We start from the raw sequence: 17,212 nt of genomic DNA, 5'->3' as shown, positions 1-17,212 counted from the left end.
CGAGGATGCTCAATTCTCATGGTCAGCCCTCTGTGTCTGTGGAATCTGTAGATATATAGGGCTGACTGTACAAGTAGAATCTGCACTTAAACTTAGCTGGACTCAATTTATGCTTTGTGATCTTGAAAATGTTAACACATTTAAAATTCGTTACTGTTCATTAAATTTGTTAACGAATTAAGAAACCCAAGGATTTGGTCACTGGAGCCCCCAATCTGTAGCCAGTAGGTCAGAAGCACAGGTGACAATCTGGACTTGTGACTGGCACCTGAGGTTGGCAGGGAAGGGGACACAGAGGGGACAAGAGTCTTATAGGACTGAGCCCTTCCCCTGTGGAATCTGATGCTCTCTCTGGGTAGACAGTGTCAGAATTCAGTTGAACGCAGAACACCCAGCTGGTGTCAGAGAATTGCCTGTTGGTGTGGAAAGCCTCCCCACACATTGGAATTGGTGATCAGAATTTCAGCGGCACAGGGTGGCCACTAGCTCATATAGAATCTTTGTGCAAACCGGGGAAAAGGGGTCCCCTTGGGCAGATGCATTTTGGCACACAGTTTGGGGAGCAGACTGGTACTTGGGGGATTTATAAATTACAGCCTTTCCTTGCCCAGACAGCCCCATGCCAGACTGCACCATGGGATTCAGTCATCTTTTACCTCTTCAATGAGTGCTTGGTGCAGCGATGCCTCGTGTCACCCTCCGTGTGACCTTTACCCCCCAGATCTTTGCCTGACCTCCATCTTGGCAGTAGGTGGTCTGTGGTCTGGAGCCACAAAGAGCCATCCATCTGCACTGGTGCAGGGTGTCAGGGTCAAGAACAGACCCAGGACTGCTGGCACTTAAGTCCTTCCCTATCTCCCCTTTTATTTCTAATTCCCCAAGTTAAACAGTAATATAACCTATAAATTCTCCAGGTGATTTCAATATACAACTCTCCTCCACCATCCCCTGACTTACGACTACAAAGCAGAAATACTCACCCCTGGTGCACATTAGAATCACTTTCGGAGTTAAAAAAAGAATACCAATCCCCAGGCCCCATCCAAGGCCAATGAAATCAGAATTTCTGGGATAAGGCCCAGGTATCAGCGTTTTAAAAACTTTCCCAGATGTCTTAGCCCATTAGGGCTGCTATAACAGAATACCATGGACTGGGTGACCTAGAGGCAACAGAAATTTATTTCTTAAATTCTGGAGGCTGGGAAGTCCAAGATCAAGGTGCCGGCAGATTGAGTGTCTGGTGTGGGCCCACTTCCTCGTCCTCACATGGTGGAAAGGACAAGGGAGCTCTCTGGGGTCTCTTTATAAGGGCACTAATCCCATTCATGAGGGCTCCACCCTCATGACCTAACTACCTCCCAAAGGCCCTCCCCCCATATACCATCACACTTGGGATTAGGGTTTCAACACATGAATTTTGGGGGGACACAAATATTCAGTCTGTAGCACCAGGTGATTCTAACGTGCAGCCAAAGTTGAGAATGCCCTTCTAGGGTTAGTCTCCCTTGGTCTCCACATTTAGCCAAACATAAGTGTCATCTAGTCCCTTGCTACTATGGCTCTGAAAATATTTCCTTCTAAATACAAACAAATATTTTAGTCCAGTGATAGAGAAATGAGGCCGCCTTTAGAGACATACCATGTGGGTTTCCCCCGGTGGGTATACATTCAATGGAGACATCCGCTTTGGAAGAGGCACTAAAGGAGGCCTCTCTCTTATATATGGTTCTTTGAGGATTTTTCTCTGTAGTATCAGGGACAGAAAAATGGCCAACAAGATCAAGCCCAGAATTGCCATTAACACTATGAACCATAACTCGCTGTAGAACTCCGTGCTTTTGCTCCCTGATCCTTTCTTTTCTCCAGGAGTTGTCAGCACCAGGCCTGCAAAACCCAGGGACAGAAAAAGGAAACGCTATTTCAGAAGGCAATTTTGTGATTTCTTGCTCTGTTGTTTAATCAATCAGAAAGGCATGTATAGTGCTTTGTTGCACTTGTGTTCAGGCTGGGGAAATGGTGCAGTGGGTCGGTGGGTGTAAGGAGAAGTTTACAGCCCTTGGGAGACCTTGCTGACACCTCTCAGGTTGGAAATTGCAGCTGCCTTGGCACGCTCCCGGGAAATACAGTTGGAGGGGGGATGAGGGGATTTTTTAAGAGGGTTACCAAAGTAACCTTGGGAAAAGCCTACTTCACAGCTGTGTGCCTGGGGAGCAGTCCTTTCTGGGCTCATGTGAGGGTTGGAACCCAGACTAATATTGCTACAGAAACCCCATTACATACACAGTCAATGCTGTGTGGATCCAGGGTCCCCCTCACTTCATGCCACAGCCCTGTTCCTGCGAAGTTTCTTGCAAACTGGATTTTGAGACGTCAGATACCATTTTCCATTGGGATGTTAACAGCTTGTGCTCACTAACATGTGGTCTTTATAGTACTTCTTGTACTCTGGCCTCTCTGTTAAGTAACAAAAGCTCTGCAAGTCATCACTCAAATGCCCTGGGAGAGCTTCCTAGGGATGGAAATCCTTTAGCAAAGGGACCACTTACCTTTGATTTCTATTCAGGTGTTAAGAGTTCAGTTGATGTGATTCTCTGCACATGACGCTGATAGACGTAGCTCACATTTAGTGAGCATTTACCCTGTGCCAGTCCCTGTGCTAAGTAAGGGCTTTCCAGGGATGAAGGATCGAAGGATGGGGAGTAGCAGGACTGTCAAGTCTGTGGTTGTGGGAAAGCTGGAATGAGCGGGTCAGACTCGGAAAGGCTTATGGGATCACTGCAGAACAGCGTTAAGCTGTGGAATCGCCGTCGGCCTGGCAATCTGAGTGGGAGAAAGTCTCAGAGATCATCTCCATCCCAGCCCTTTGCTAGCACCAGCTCAGAAGCCTCTGGATCCACGAAGCCGTCATGCAGCAGAGGGCCAGGGAGCTGCTCTTCTAAAGCCAGTGCTCGTGGCCAAGAGGAAGAAGGACAGACACAGCTGTAAATGCCTACTTTTTTGACAGCCCTCCCCCTTTGCAGCCCCTCAAGGACTGGATGGGTCTGCTTGGCCTTCACACCCACATTGTCAGGGCAAGTTGATTAAAGGGGAAGCATTTAGCACTGGGATGAGGATGTTTAAGGGAGGGAGAGAAGGTGACTAAAATTAAAAATTGAACTCCATGAGAGGGGGGCTACACTTTGCTAACCCTAACTCTGAATCTGGAATATTATCGTTATTATCAACACAAATTGGCATTAGAGTATTTTCTCTTTCCTCTGGCTTTCTCTATAAATTCACTGTTTTTGGTGCACAAATTCATATAGCTCTTTATTGACAGAATTTGTGGTTAGGAGAGAACTTTAGTCATATCTCTCTGCATCTACAATTCAGTGATTTGGCATTTTAAGAGTATACCCTAACTCCTTGCCTAATGTTAGTTTCAAGAGGACTTAAAAAAATTCTTACAACACTTAACACAATTTCTTCCATATGGTGTATGGAAGATGTATAGATACATATGTATAAACAAACATGTATGCATAAAGAAACACAAATATGTATAAACAAACATGCATGTTTCTTTAGGAAAATGAGTAGATACTACACTAAATAGGATTTGAGTTAAATGTTTACCAAATCCAGTGCTGGTATCATATTGAATCAAAGGTGTCTTAACACTTCCTTCATCTGTAGTGCAGATGACCTGGAAAAAGAAAGCTAGACAAAGGTAAATGAGTCAGTTATTCAACATCTACAAACAGTGGGCACAGTTTCAGAAAAGCAATGTATTATAGCATGAAGAAGTCTGAAAACAGGATTCCACATCAAGTTATGAGGTTTTACCTATTATGCAAACTTATTTCTAACTTAAAAACTATCAAGAAAAACAGCTATCATTAGTGTAATAACGTATATAACATATACGTTATTATATATATGTTACCTATATAATAACATGTATATATGTAACAGAACTAAAGAAGTTTAGAGATTATATAGCAAAGGAAAAGAATTATCTGAAGAATAAAGGCTAATTCACAGAATGTATCTTGTTATGCATATAATCTGAACCTGTTCCTTTAAACTTACAGGTGTTCCTTTCACTAGGCAACCCAGAGTTTCCTACTAAGCAGGAAGGCTCAACAGGGATCTGGGAAATCAAATGGTCTAAATACCTCTTACAGTAGCCAGGAGCCTGAGGGAAGTGAGTCTTGTAAGTCACACAGATGATTAGAGGCCTGGCCAGGGGTAGAACCCGTATTTCCCAACTTTCAGGCCATCTCCCCATCACAACAAACTGCCCAGGTGACCAAGAACTGTGACCATGAAAATGTGGAGCTGAATTTTTGTAAAAATGTTACTGATAAGTTTCAAATGCTGTAAATGCAATGCTGGAGCTCATTGTTTACCTGCCCCTTTTAGCCAGAAGAAATAGTACATATTTTTAAGGAAACTAAAAAAAATCAACCACTAATGAATTCACTGTATAAAACCAGATTGCCCAAAAGGGCCTCACATCTATTGGTCCTGTGGCCATGTTTATCATTAGAAGATACTTAGTACCTTGAAAAGCTTTTTCTCATTTCAATTTAAAAACAAGACAAACAGAAGAAGGACATGTAATTAAGTAGGGAGAAAGTATTCAGTTTTAGAGGGAAGAGCACTGTTGTTTCAAGAACAGATACCGATGTTGGTTAAGGAAAGCCCTTACTCAGGGTCTAAGATTTGGGGATGGTCATGGCCTGATTATGCTCTCTTTGGAGGCTGTGGATGCATCGAGAGAGTCTCCGAAGTCCCTAAAAGTGTGTTATTTTGGGATACTCTTTGCCTGTGGGTTTTATTTCTCTAGTGCACATAACCTGCCCTCTGGTCTTGTTCCTGGGGACCCTCACGTCAGCAGAGGCAGTGCTCAGAGGACCACATCAGAAGCGTCATCAGGAAAACCTGATTGATGCCGAGCAGTCGCTTTCCCACGAGAAGTGACCACTTAACCCAGGACATGTTAATGATGACCATCTGAGGTCACCCTTCAGATCGTCAGATTGAGCATCTCGGAAAGCTGGGAAACCCAGCTTCTTGTGCCCTGAGAAATGGGAATGGGAAACTCACTTCTGTCCGCCGCCTTTGGGATGTAGAGGGTGGTGTCGAGGCCGCTGTACACGCGCTGCCCTCCATCGGTCAGGACGAACTCCTTCAGCCGCCCGTTCAGCAGAAAGGAGCCACTCCAGTCCACACATACCACGGATAGATTGCTGTCCACCGAGAAAGGGGCACGGTACTGGGGCACTGTTGGGAGAAGGATGTAAGTTCTAAAAATAGTTGGACGAAGGTTCTAGTTCTAAAAATAGTTGAGAGAAGGTTGCAAGTTCTAAAAAGAGGTGGAAGAAGTTTCTAAGTTCTAAAAATAAGTGGGAGAAGGTTGTAAGTTCTAAAAATACGTGGGAGAAGGTTGTAAGTTCTAAAAATAGTGTGCTTTTTATTTTAAAATATGAGCACACATTTTTTTTTTGTCCTTGCTGGAACCCTTCCTATTTCCCTTACTGCTTAAAGGAAAAAACTGGCTTTGGGGGTTAAAAGAAAACCATGGGAACGCATGTGAAATGCTTTCTCAGCAATGTCGCACCTGCTTTCCAAACAAAAATCAATGGAGAGTGGTGTTTTATGAAATACAACTATTAACATACAATGGTTCTGCTCATCAGCATAGCCCCGGAGCTTATATTTTGTTGCATTTTCCTTCTTTTAACAGGTAAAGTATCCTTAACACTATTAACTACAGTGGATAGCTATTTTTCATATCAAGTCAATATTTATTGCTGCAAAGCCCCAAGGACCAGATGAAGTTAATATTTTATTTTCTCCTATAACTAAACTGCTTAGATGGTGAATTATGTTCTTTTGGCAGCCATTTATTTTTAAAGCTTTTTCTCGAGCCGTTCGTTTGTTTCCTAAGATAGTTAAAAAGCCTTGCAAATAGCAATTCGAGTATAATAATTCATTGCCCTGACTAATCAATCAATAGCACAGTACATTAGTATATAATCAAGCTCAGGTCTCCTAAGTATTGTATCAGATAGAGAAGCAACGTTGTGTGCATTTAACAGGCATGAGAACTTTTCGTTTTTCAACTCCTTACTAAAATAAAGGAAGAATAATCCTTAACTGAGGCTTATCTTTTAAATGAATCATTTTTGTATGAACAAATGAAGGGATACCATATCATCTTGTCAAGTCAGAAGAGATTTATTTCATGAGATCTCATTTTCTCCAAAATAATCAATACATTTGTAAGAGCATTAAGATCCAGCTTTATATGAAATTGGCTTTTAAGAAAAGAAAAAAAAAAGGGAGTGGTAGAAATAAATTGGATATCCTTTTTTCCTTTAAAAATTAAATCCATCTGTTGCTGATGTGAGGAAATATAACAAAATAAGGAATAATTACGCTTTTGTGATCATAAGATTCAACCATGAAGACAAATTTGATTCTCATCTTTTAAAATAAGATATTTTCATAAAGTTATAGGAAAATTTTTCTGCAAATACTGAAACAAGAGCTATCAAGCCCTCTTTAAATATATATTTTTAACACAAATGGTGCCTAATATCACAATGGAACATACTATTGTATTTGTCTGTGGCTTCCCTCTGTCACTTAATTTCAGTAGATTTCCACTTCTCCCCTACATCGTAACAGTACAGACAAGGAGAAGGCTTGTAAATAGTACAAAAATAGAAAGGTAGGGGCTTTATTTGCCTTGCAGGATTTGGAGATCTTCCTGAGGAAAAAGAGTGATCGAACTATCAAAATAATCAGGAATAACGGATTTGAAGACTGAGAAAATGATAACAGCTACTATGCCAATAAAGTAGTACAATGCAAGTACAATAAAGTACTTGATGTACTTTTTTAATTTAATCCTCAAAACAATCTTGTAAGAATTAGTTCCTAATTTTCCATGTGAGGAGACTAAAGTTTAGAGAGATCAAATAATCTGCTTAATGTCAGTAGCTGGTAGGGGACAAAGGATCTGAACCCAGGCCTGCTTAACGCCAAAGCCCGTGTTTTTTTGTTAAAATCAGTACACGTGTATTTGAAGGAGCATGATTTACTAATTCACTTTATGGGTGCCCTTCAGTGGTGAGTGGGTTCATCCTGATTGTTAAATATTCAGGAATTTTGTGAGTTAGTTATTAAACCCAGCCACTATTAAAAATTAAATCATATAAACCAAAATAAATTATATTAAAACAAAGGTAATAAATATTGAAACTTTGTAACGTCTTAATTATTTCCCTACCTTTTATTATCTATGCTCTCATGCTGTTTAAATCTATTGTATCGGGATGGTGGAAATATTACATAACGGTACACGATCTTTTCCCAACTCTGTGTTCAGTGCTGTCACGTTGGCAACTTGAAGTCAGCCAAGTAGGAGTACTTTACACCATGGAAATTGGTGAGCGCTTCAAGTCAGGACATTTTTCTTTCATGGAGGCCAGTTGTTAAACATTTACACCTCACCTCTGCTCTTCCACTGCAGGTGTAATTCAGGCAGAGGGGGCGGAATACGTTGCTAATGCTTCTCTAGACCCTTTTCTGATCACGTTTATATAAAATTGCAAATACTATTTTCAAAGCATCTTCTGGTTTGTATTCTTCGATCCGCATTTTCTCTCTGCTAGTTCGTATAATGAGTTAAAAGGAACATAAATGGTATTTAAACCCCATACAACAGCCAGTGAACTATTGTGTTTTTCCATGTCTGTGGATCCAGTAAACAGATTAAGAGAACGCTTTCTCCTTCAGTGCTACTGCAACCTTCAGCCACTTCTTCAATGTCAAGGAAGAATAGAAAGGCAGGACATCTTAAATCTGTTCATTCTGTTCTTCCAGCGTAAGGGGAAAATGTCTGGCAAAGACTAAGTTTCACGGTGAAAAAGAGAATTGGTGATAACTTGCAAACCTCACATAGCTGTTTTGGCCTGGCCTTCTGGTGATACACACACAAAACCTGGAATAATTAGCAAAATTGGCTTATAAATATACAGATCTCCCTTGACTTAGGATGGGGTTACGCCCGATAAACCCATCATAAATTGAAAATATCCTAAGTTGAAAATGCATTTAATACACAGAAGCTACCAAACATCATAGCTTAGCCTAGCTTACCTTAAACGTGCTCAGAACACTTACGTTAGCGTACTGCGCAGAAATCATTTAATGCAAAGTCTATTTTATACTAAACGGTTGAGTGTCTCCTATAATTGATTGCAAACTGTACTGAAAGTGAAAAACAGAATGGGTGTCGGGTACGGAATTGTTGTAAGTGTATTGGTTGTTTACCCTTTTGATGGCATGGCTGACTGGGAGCTGCCCTCAGCATCACAAGAGAGACTCACACTACAGATCGCTAGCCTGACAAAGATCAATATTCAAAGTCTGAAGTATAGTTTCTACTGAATGTGTATCACTTTGGCACCATCGTGAAGTCAAACCATTGTACATAAGGGACAGTCTGTATTGTAAACGGTAATTGCTTCTCAAAGATGGTGGTGGTGTTTTGTCCCATTCCTCGTATGGAGTAGCGTTTTTTTTTAAAGTCAGAATTCATTTGACTACACTTTCATTTCAGGAATAAATGTTTCTCACAGTTCTTTTTGGGTTTGTGAAGGGAGGATAGTGAGAGGAATAGGCAAAAAGGTAAAGGAGGTTACACAATGAGTCAGTAGACCTTATGAACGATTACACTTTGCTTGGCTTATAGCTTGGGTGACAAAGGACACTGATTGTGTGGTGCCAACGGTAAACGTGAGACGTTCTGGATGCATTCACTCACTCACTAAACAACACATTTTGGGTATCTAAGACACTCCGCCCGGTGCTGGAGATAAAATGGAGAGAAGGAGAGCCAAAGGAAGCGCACATTCAAGGGGAAAGATGCGCCCTCTGTAGGGGGTCTGTCCAACTCAAGCTGGTTATGAGAAGTTCAAAGGGAGGCAAGGAAGCTGGGTGTGAGCGTCTGGATTTCAAGCAGGGAGCTCGGGGAGGAGGTGACCATTTGGGAGTCAGCCTTCAGAACTGAAGCCTTGGAGGAGATGAACTCACCTGAAGAGGGGAGAGGTGAGGCGGGAAGGAGAGGAAAAAAGAGGGAAGGGGATAAAACGGAAAGTGTGAGCAGAGAAAGTTTAGGGTTGAGGCTTAAAAACCTTGGTTGGTGGAAGATCAAGCAACAAAGTTGACTGACACTGAACACCCAAAGACGCAGGTTTCCCAGGAGAGACTTGTCATGAAAACTAAGGGGAGCCACCTTCTACCAAGGATTGAGGCTTCAATCACGTTGAATGTTCCCAACGTTCCCCAATGTTCCCAAAAAAGCCCACTGGATTATCAGTGTGGAGGTCAAGGGCAAATTTAGGAAGAGATTTTCGTGCAGGGATGAGGTGGAAATCAGTGTGGAGGAACTTAAAGAACACGTGGGAAGAAAGAAAATGGGAAAGCACTTGAAGACCATTCTCTAGAAGAGTTGTGCTCTGTGGGGAGGAGCTGGGGCAGGAACCAGAGGGGAAATGGAGTCTATTCGCTTTAACATTAGAAAGACAGAAGCAACAGTGATACACTGAAGATTAAGGATAGGAAAATGATGAACAGTAGTGAAGGAAGTGGTACTCAAAGAACAAGAGGCAGGTTTATTTCAGATGGAAGGACCACCCCTTCCTGCCGTGTCCCTGGCGGGAATGATGCAGATGCAGGACACGTGGCTGTCTGGGGTGGGAAGGGAGCAAATTACTGACTGATGACATTTCCTTTCCTGGTGAATTACGAGGCAAGGAGCTCTGCCAAGACTCTAGGGAGAGGTGGGTGAGGATTGTATAGGCTTGTGGGAAAAGGATGAGAAGAAGTGGAAGGTTTGAGGAGGGTGGAGAAGGTCTGAAATCTCTATTACAGAAAGTAGGTAGTGAGTTGACCAGGTTAACACAGCAGTACCGAGGGTGCTGCTGAGCTGGGTGATCCTGAACTTAGAGGAACACTTCTACGTTCTAGGTGTGGAAACTGGAGGGACTTAAGCTCTGGCTTTAGCTCATCATATAGCTCCAGGAGCCTCACTTCAGATTCTAATCAATGTGAATGGCATCCTGGAATTGTAGAGCACAGTCCACAGCCCTGCCTCAGTTTTCTCACCTATAAATTTGGTTAATAATAGTACTTAACTTCATAGGTTTGTGGTAAGGATTATTTGTAAAATGCTTGAACAGTGCCAGGAACGAGCAAGTGTTCTCTAAAAATGACCCCTTGCGAACATCCTGCCATGTTACTGCTCAGGTACATTAAAGTCTTCGTATGAGGCAGTGAACTTTCACGAACGCATAACTCTTACTTCTAAAAATGTCAGTGCCAAACACCGAAGATGAGGTTATAATCTGATATAATGTTTCTGGAAAGCAAATTTGCAATAAGTGTGCAAGGCCTTAAAGTTCCTGATGTAGTAAATTCCATTTGTGGCCATTTAAGAAGATAACCAGACATTCACACAAAGATTTGTTCACAAACTTTCTCACCACATTTATAGAAGGAAAATATTAGAAACAACCGAAATGCCCAATTTATTCATAGGATGGAATGTTATATAGCCATTAGCCTTGGTGGCTAAAGAGTTTTTAATGCCATGGGAAATGCAAATAAAATAATGTCAAGTATAAAAAGCAGACTACGAGATTTTCATTAGAGTATGATCTCAGCCATGCAATAAAAACTCTGCATAGAAAAGGGATTAAAGGAATGAATTGCGCCAAAATATTAATGGTGGTTGCCTCTGGGTGTGGTGGGATTATAAGCAGGACTGGCTTCATGGTTGTGTGACCTGTGCAGATGCCCAGCATCCCTCATGTAGAAGAATTATGGACTTAGTTTGATGCTCTGCTGTCATTATCTTGAAATTGTTAACGATTTTTGAACAAGGGGCCCTATATTTTCATTTTCCAGTGGAACCCACAAATGACGTAGCTGGCTCTAATTATAAGTACTTATTTTATTCTTAATACCTTTTGTATTTGCCATTTTTAAACAGTAGACATATAAACCTTATAAAATCTGAAAAGGACTTATTTTACAGAAATGTAAGGAGGCCCCAATTGATTAGCTAATTGCCCTTTTCTGCACTCAGTAGCCCTTTTGCTTTTCCTGGCAGTGCCGTATATCAAAGCTTTCCAGAAATGCGAGCTATGACGCCACGTCATTTGAAAAGAAAAGGAATGGCAAACTTCTCTAAAAAGTTATCTCAAAATAAATAAAGAAAAAAAGTCATCTTACCCATGTATTTAGCTTTCTCTTAATTGGTTTTCATCCCATTGCTACATGAAAAATCTTCCTAAATTCACTCTTGATCTCCATATTATTTAATCCAATGGGCATTTTCCCCCAATAGTCATGTTCACTGATGTCTCAGTAGCATTCAAAGGAACTGAACACTCAGTCCTTTTAGCAAACTGTTTTCCCCCTACCTTTCAGGACAAGCTTCCCCTGCGGCTGCCCTCCTACCTTTTTGGCTTATGGTGGCAGCCACTTCTACTCACATTCTTTTTGGGTGATGAAGCTGATCCATTCAGAGGCCGTGCTGCCCAAATCATTGTGGGCTACCACCCTCAGCTTGTAGGTGGTGTAGGGCTGGAGACCCCCGAGGCTGGCTCTCAGCCCTGGCCCAGCGTACTTTGTCTCGGTTTGGCTGGGAGTACAGGGGGTGGCTGAATCCGGAGGGCAGGCCATGTAGAGCTGGAGCTCATAGCTGGAATGAGAATGGACACATAAAGAGAAAACAGGCAAAGGAATCAGTCTAACTCTCTTTTAAACCTGTTGATATTTTGTTTTCACTGAACTACCAGCTCTTTCAAATTCCTATTTGTGGGAAACTGCTCTCAGAAACACTTTATTTAATGCTGTTGGAAATGGGCAGCAGATGGAACCAGAGAAATGATAAGAGAAGCCACATGTATACACATGTTGCTGTCCACCCAGCAGCCAGGAATCCTTGTTGGTAGAGATAAGATATTTCTCTCTCTTTAGAAGAGAGTGATGAAACTGTTCTCTGTTGAAAATAAAGAATATCTTTTTTTCCTCCAGATTATCTTGAGTGAAATAACTTCTGTGGTCTTTCAAACAGTGGTTCATTGTGACATTTTAAATTAGATCAAGGAAATTCTGATTTAGTCACAGAAGGTCCTTATGTTCTAGCTGAGCCCTGTAGAATGAAACATTCCAGGGAACCATGAGGAAGAGCACATCCTTTCAATGAATGGGAACACACTGCCTTTTCCTTTTTTTTTTTTTTTTTTTTTGGATGCACTGCACGGCATGAGGGACCAGGGATCGATCCCGTGCCCCCTGCAGTGGAAGTGCTGAGTCTTAGCCACTGGACCGCCAGGGAAGTCCTTGCCTCGCCTTTCTTATTTAAAGAAAATTTTGTTGTTCACCTTTCTATCCTTAGCTGATTTATGATTGAAACACTTTGTGGGGAATGTGACCACTCAAATCAATTGATTTGTCTATTTTGCTATAGGTGTCTGTTCAATCAGCAAGTCTTCCTTGGGGAGGGCTGGGTAGCTGCATGTCCGTGTTCATGTCTTATTTCGGTTTCTTTGTCCTTTTGGCTCTCCCATGCTACCTTTGAATGACGCCGTTGGGGAACAGTGGGGGACTCCACTGGAAGGAGGCTGTCCTCGAGGCCAGTGTCTGGATCTGGGGACAGGACAGTCCTGATGGCGGAGCAGAAGGAGTTCTCAGCTCTGCTGTTGGCCCTTGGCTGCAACAATTGAAGCAAGTACAGGCCTCCACCCCAATGGAGTAGGTCGTGAAGGGCTGCAGGCCATGAAGCGTCTGCTGGGTGGCCAGGCCTTCAGCCAGCTGTAGGAGGAAAGAGAAGACTAGATGAGGCCCAGTGGCAAGTCACAGACAGTTGGTTCACTTTTATCATGTACGATGCGTTCTATGAATAGAGTGCCATGCTAGTTACTCTGGGAGATGCACCCTGGCATCTATCACAATATTTACTCTGAGGAATGACCAGTCCAGCTGGAGAGGCATGGCTTAAACATGCAAAAACATGCAATGAGATAACAGTTTGATAGAAGTTTGAGGCAACAGGATAGAAATCACAGGGAACAATGTTGTCTATTACCATAAAGAGATATTAGAAAATGGCTCAAAAATCACAAAATACTGACCGAGTTCTGTGACCCTCAGAATGATGCCTTTTCGAAAAACAAAATCTATATTTGAATTATATTTCTAAGTCAACATTCACTAACGTCCATATTCTGCCATTGTTACTTGCATGTAATTTTGGGGTCAAAACTCCCCTCAAATCTTAGAGTTGAGTATTTAAGAGCTTGAAATATATATTATCTATTTGTATATTCACATATATTTAAGAGTTTGAAAGTCCATGTCTTCCTCTAAGGGTATTGATCTGTATGAAATATAGTTTTTTCTCAATTATCTTTGTTGCATTATAAGCTTTTTGGTTTATCTGGAGCAAATATTTTTACCTTATTGTGCTTTTATTAAGTGCTCTTTGGAATAGAGGAGCTCAGAAACTAGAAACTCATTTTCACATTGACATAAGCAACATTTAATTAAGAAGAGCTACCTGTTGTTTAAAAAAATGCATACAAGGCACTCCAAATAGAAATTATTTGAGTTTATTAATATTATCATTTTATAAGCATGGATAATCAAGGGTTGATTGTATTTACATCATCTCTATTTATTGAATCGGAAGCCTTGTAGAAAATATGCTAATATTTCTTTAACATTCCATACAAGACTTCCTTGCATGTGAGTTGTCTTTTGAAATTGTGTTTCACTACCTGCTACGCTGGCCTCAGAGGATTTCTCCACACTTGCCAAAATTGTTCCCTCAATTGGTCTAAATAATTTATCATGTCATACCAGGATCTGTGCAATTTCTCTATGAGGTTTGTGTGAACAAAGTATTCTAATCTATACTTATTTATGAGAAATGTGAGAGTGACACCAGCTGTCCTGCAGAGAAAAGAGACTTCATCCCCTGGCAGGTAGTCTCTTCATTTAAATAATGCAGGAACTGGTCTAGTTGATTATTTAGTGTCCCTTTCAGTGAATGGCTTGGTTGAAACACAGTGTGAAAGATGATTTCCCTCCACAGACCATCTTGTCTCCTCGATGTGCCCCAAATGTGTTAATACACAAACAGTGGAGTAGGGCTGAGCTGAGCTGTTCTGTTGTTTCTTCCAAAGACCTAGAACTTTCTAGAAGTCACCAAAACAAAGTCTGAGATTTCAGTGTGCTATTAGAGATTTGCTCGTGCCAAAATGGGGATTCCGAGGATATCCTTTGCTCTACTTTTTCCTTTTTCATATTAAGATTTACACCACCAACAGAGACCCTTTGTTGGCCCCTTACTATAAGCCACTACTATGCTGAGTGCTTGACATGTGTTTTCTAATTAAATTAATTCAACTAATTTGGTTATCTCTAAAGTCTTAGGTTCCTTAAAAGATCTGTGGAGTCTTTAATACCACATTTAGCCCTCCTCTCCCAGAGCATTTACATATATTCTGCACATTTCCTAATGCTATTTCTTTGCAGAGGGATCTTTGTGCCACTAAGGTCACCACAGGGCAATTGAGAACAGATGGATAAGAAAGAAGTATCAAGGGGAAGAAAAAGCAAGGACACCATGGTTTATGACTTCTGTTGTGGAGCACAGGCTGCGGACGCGCAGGCTCAGCGGCCACGGCTCACGGGCCCAGCCGCTCCGCGGCATGTGGGATCTTCCCAGATTGGGGCACGAACCCGCGTCCCCTGCCTCGGCAGGCGGACTCTCAAGCACTGCGCCACCAGGGAAGGGAAGCCCCTATGATTTGTTCTAAATAAACCGATCAGAATGCTGCTGCTCACCACCGTCTGGGCCCCGCTGGTATCGTTGGAGAACAATCTGTAGAGACTGACAATCCCGTTGGGCTTCTGCGGGGCGCTGATGTTGACCACTGCTTGGGTGGCAGAGACCGCATGGAACTTGGGGGCCCTGAGACCTTCCGGGGGGGCAGGCCCAGTTCTACACCGCGTCCAGCTACTGGAGGCTTTTCCTGCTGAATTCACGGCCCAGACCTCAAAAAGAAATCAGTAAGACCAGTCAAAAGCCAGAAAACTTCAGGCTGCAGAGAAGTTGGCAACTCAGAGCAACTGAAAACAACAGAATGAGATACACTTGCATCTTGCAACTTTGTAATTGCAAAGGAGGGCGGGTCCTTCCTGTTTTTAGCCTTTGACCCTGTGAACACCGAGGGGGTCCTATTAGAGTCCCGATTTCTGAAGCAAGCTGGCTGATAGCTGATTTAAACCTAATGAAAAACTGCTCATCTCTGTGCGGGGTGTGGAGTGATTTTGTCAGCTTCTGCAAACTGGATGGATCTGCAGAGTCCAGAAAACTCAGCAATTCTTAAACCCCGGCCCCACCCAATCTGCATGAAAATTGAATTTTCCTTTCATCAAGGAGGGAATAAACATATGGAAGGAGGTGTAATCTTATTTATCAAGCACCATTTGTATAATTAAACACGAATATCCTAAGAGGTTGCCTTAGGTCATCATTTGCATGAGTAAGTGATTTGTAGAATGTCAGGTACAATAGACAGAGTAGATGGATGTGTGAGTGGATAGGGTTAAATTAGGCCCAATAATCGCCGACCACACAGTGATCAATCAGGATGATAGATCTAAACGGCAATCCGAGCAGACTGTCTGCACGTTTAGGAGTCTTCCTTAGTAAGCTTTCATGTTGTGCAAGTCTGACCTCAGGAAATTGTTCCTTCATTTGGTGTCTCTGTGCATTTATATATGTAAACACACACACACACAAATATTACAATATATACGCTATAGATAATAATTACAATATATACCATTATATGATATATACATGTTTTACATAATTATATAGGTGTGTGTGTGTATATATATATATATAAATTTGTTCTGAGCTTTTAAAGACAAGTCTGGAAAACTAGTTTGATTCTATAGTACACACGTTCTAGGTGTGCGGTGTTAAAAGGGCATGTGGAATGTTCAAAATACGAGATATTTAGAAAACACTGTAGGAGAATACTTTGCAGTGAGAGTTTAGTTTCATTTTTGTTTATTTTGCTTTCGCATCAATAATAATTTGAAGAGAATAAATAAATATTGGAGAGATTTTCAGTACTTAGGCTAACTTCTATCAGTGTTTCTGTACTTTTTTTTTTTTTTTTTGCAGATTTCTTTGTAAAAGTAAAATTTCTGATGTTGAATTGCTCTTGGATTGCTGTCAAATGCAAATCTCCAGCCTCTTGCTGATAGGATTGTCAGAAACCCCGTTTTCTTCCCCGGTTTTATTGAGAAATAGTTGACATACATGCCACATTTTAAAAAGAGGTAACGAACCTACTGACAAAGCAGAACCTGTTCTTTTCAGAGCTCTGATCCATTTCTCTCATAGTTTGCATAATAACCACTAACATCTGTATAAATTCTATGCCTTACAAAGCACTTTAAGAAATGTTCGCTGACTTGGTCCTCACAACACAACCTCGTAAGGTGGCTGGAGAAGGTATTATTAGCCCCTTTTACAGATGAGGAAATCAAGGCTCTGAAATGTGACTCTTGTTCAAGGTGACAGAAGTCACTAGAGCTGAAACTAGAATTCTACTCGCCAATAAACTTTATTGCTCTTCCCAGTAAACTGTGCTTTTGATTCTGTATGTCATCCATACACATAAATAAGATACTCAGGATCATGAATATTAAATGACTTTTCTATAGACAATTACCTACCTGCAATTCTGGATTGGGTAAAGTCTCTTAGCTTGCAACGGTAAATAGACATGCCCAGGTTGTCTCGAATGGTAGAGGTTTGTTTTGATAGGCCCAGGAAACTGTCTTAGCAATGGGAAAGCTAGACTCCATGGAAACCAGAGTACAGGGCAGAACACAACTAGCTGCTCTTAGCCTCTGCTCTGGAATGGCCATGGTCAGTCTTACAACAGGGAGGGTAGCTATAGGAGGTAATTGGTGAGGAGGTCAGATTTCAGGGCTGATGAGAACGAGTCGTGGACTCCCCAGTCTGCTCCAGACCAGCCTCTGTTACTGTGAATGTCTTGCGGTGGGGTAAGGGGAGTATTTTTGATTACACAATGACTAACAAAGATTGAAAGGAAAA

At 41.6% G+C, this 17,212-nt stretch overlaps 1 protein-coding gene across 1 annotated transcript in view; it reads right to left on the bottom strand.

Annotated features, from left to right (window-relative positions):
- Positions 1-17,212, bottom strand: part of USH2A (usherin) — an 815,986-nt gene that overhangs the window by 37,897 nt on the left and 760,877 nt on the right. The window contains 6 exon segments of the mRNA XM_032639255.1: positions 1,640-1,884; positions 3,616-3,699; positions 5,092-5,268; positions 11,556-11,764; positions 12,641-12,879; positions 14,917-15,126. Of these exon segments, the coding sequence (XP_032495146.1) occupies positions 1,640-1,884; positions 3,616-3,699; positions 5,092-5,268; positions 11,556-11,764; positions 12,641-12,879; positions 14,917-15,126 (1,164 nt within the window).

Source organism: Phocoena sinus, chromosome 1 (assembly GCF_008692025.1).
Source record: "Phocoena sinus isolate mPhoSin1 chromosome 1, mPhoSin1.pri, whole genome shotgun sequence".
In the NCBI taxonomy this organism is placed as follows: domain Eukaryota; kingdom Metazoa; phylum Chordata; class Mammalia; order Artiodactyla; family Phocoenidae; genus Phocoena; species Phocoena sinus.
Note: the sequence above shows the minus strand (reverse complement) of the source record. Positions and strands in the feature narration are given on the sequence as shown.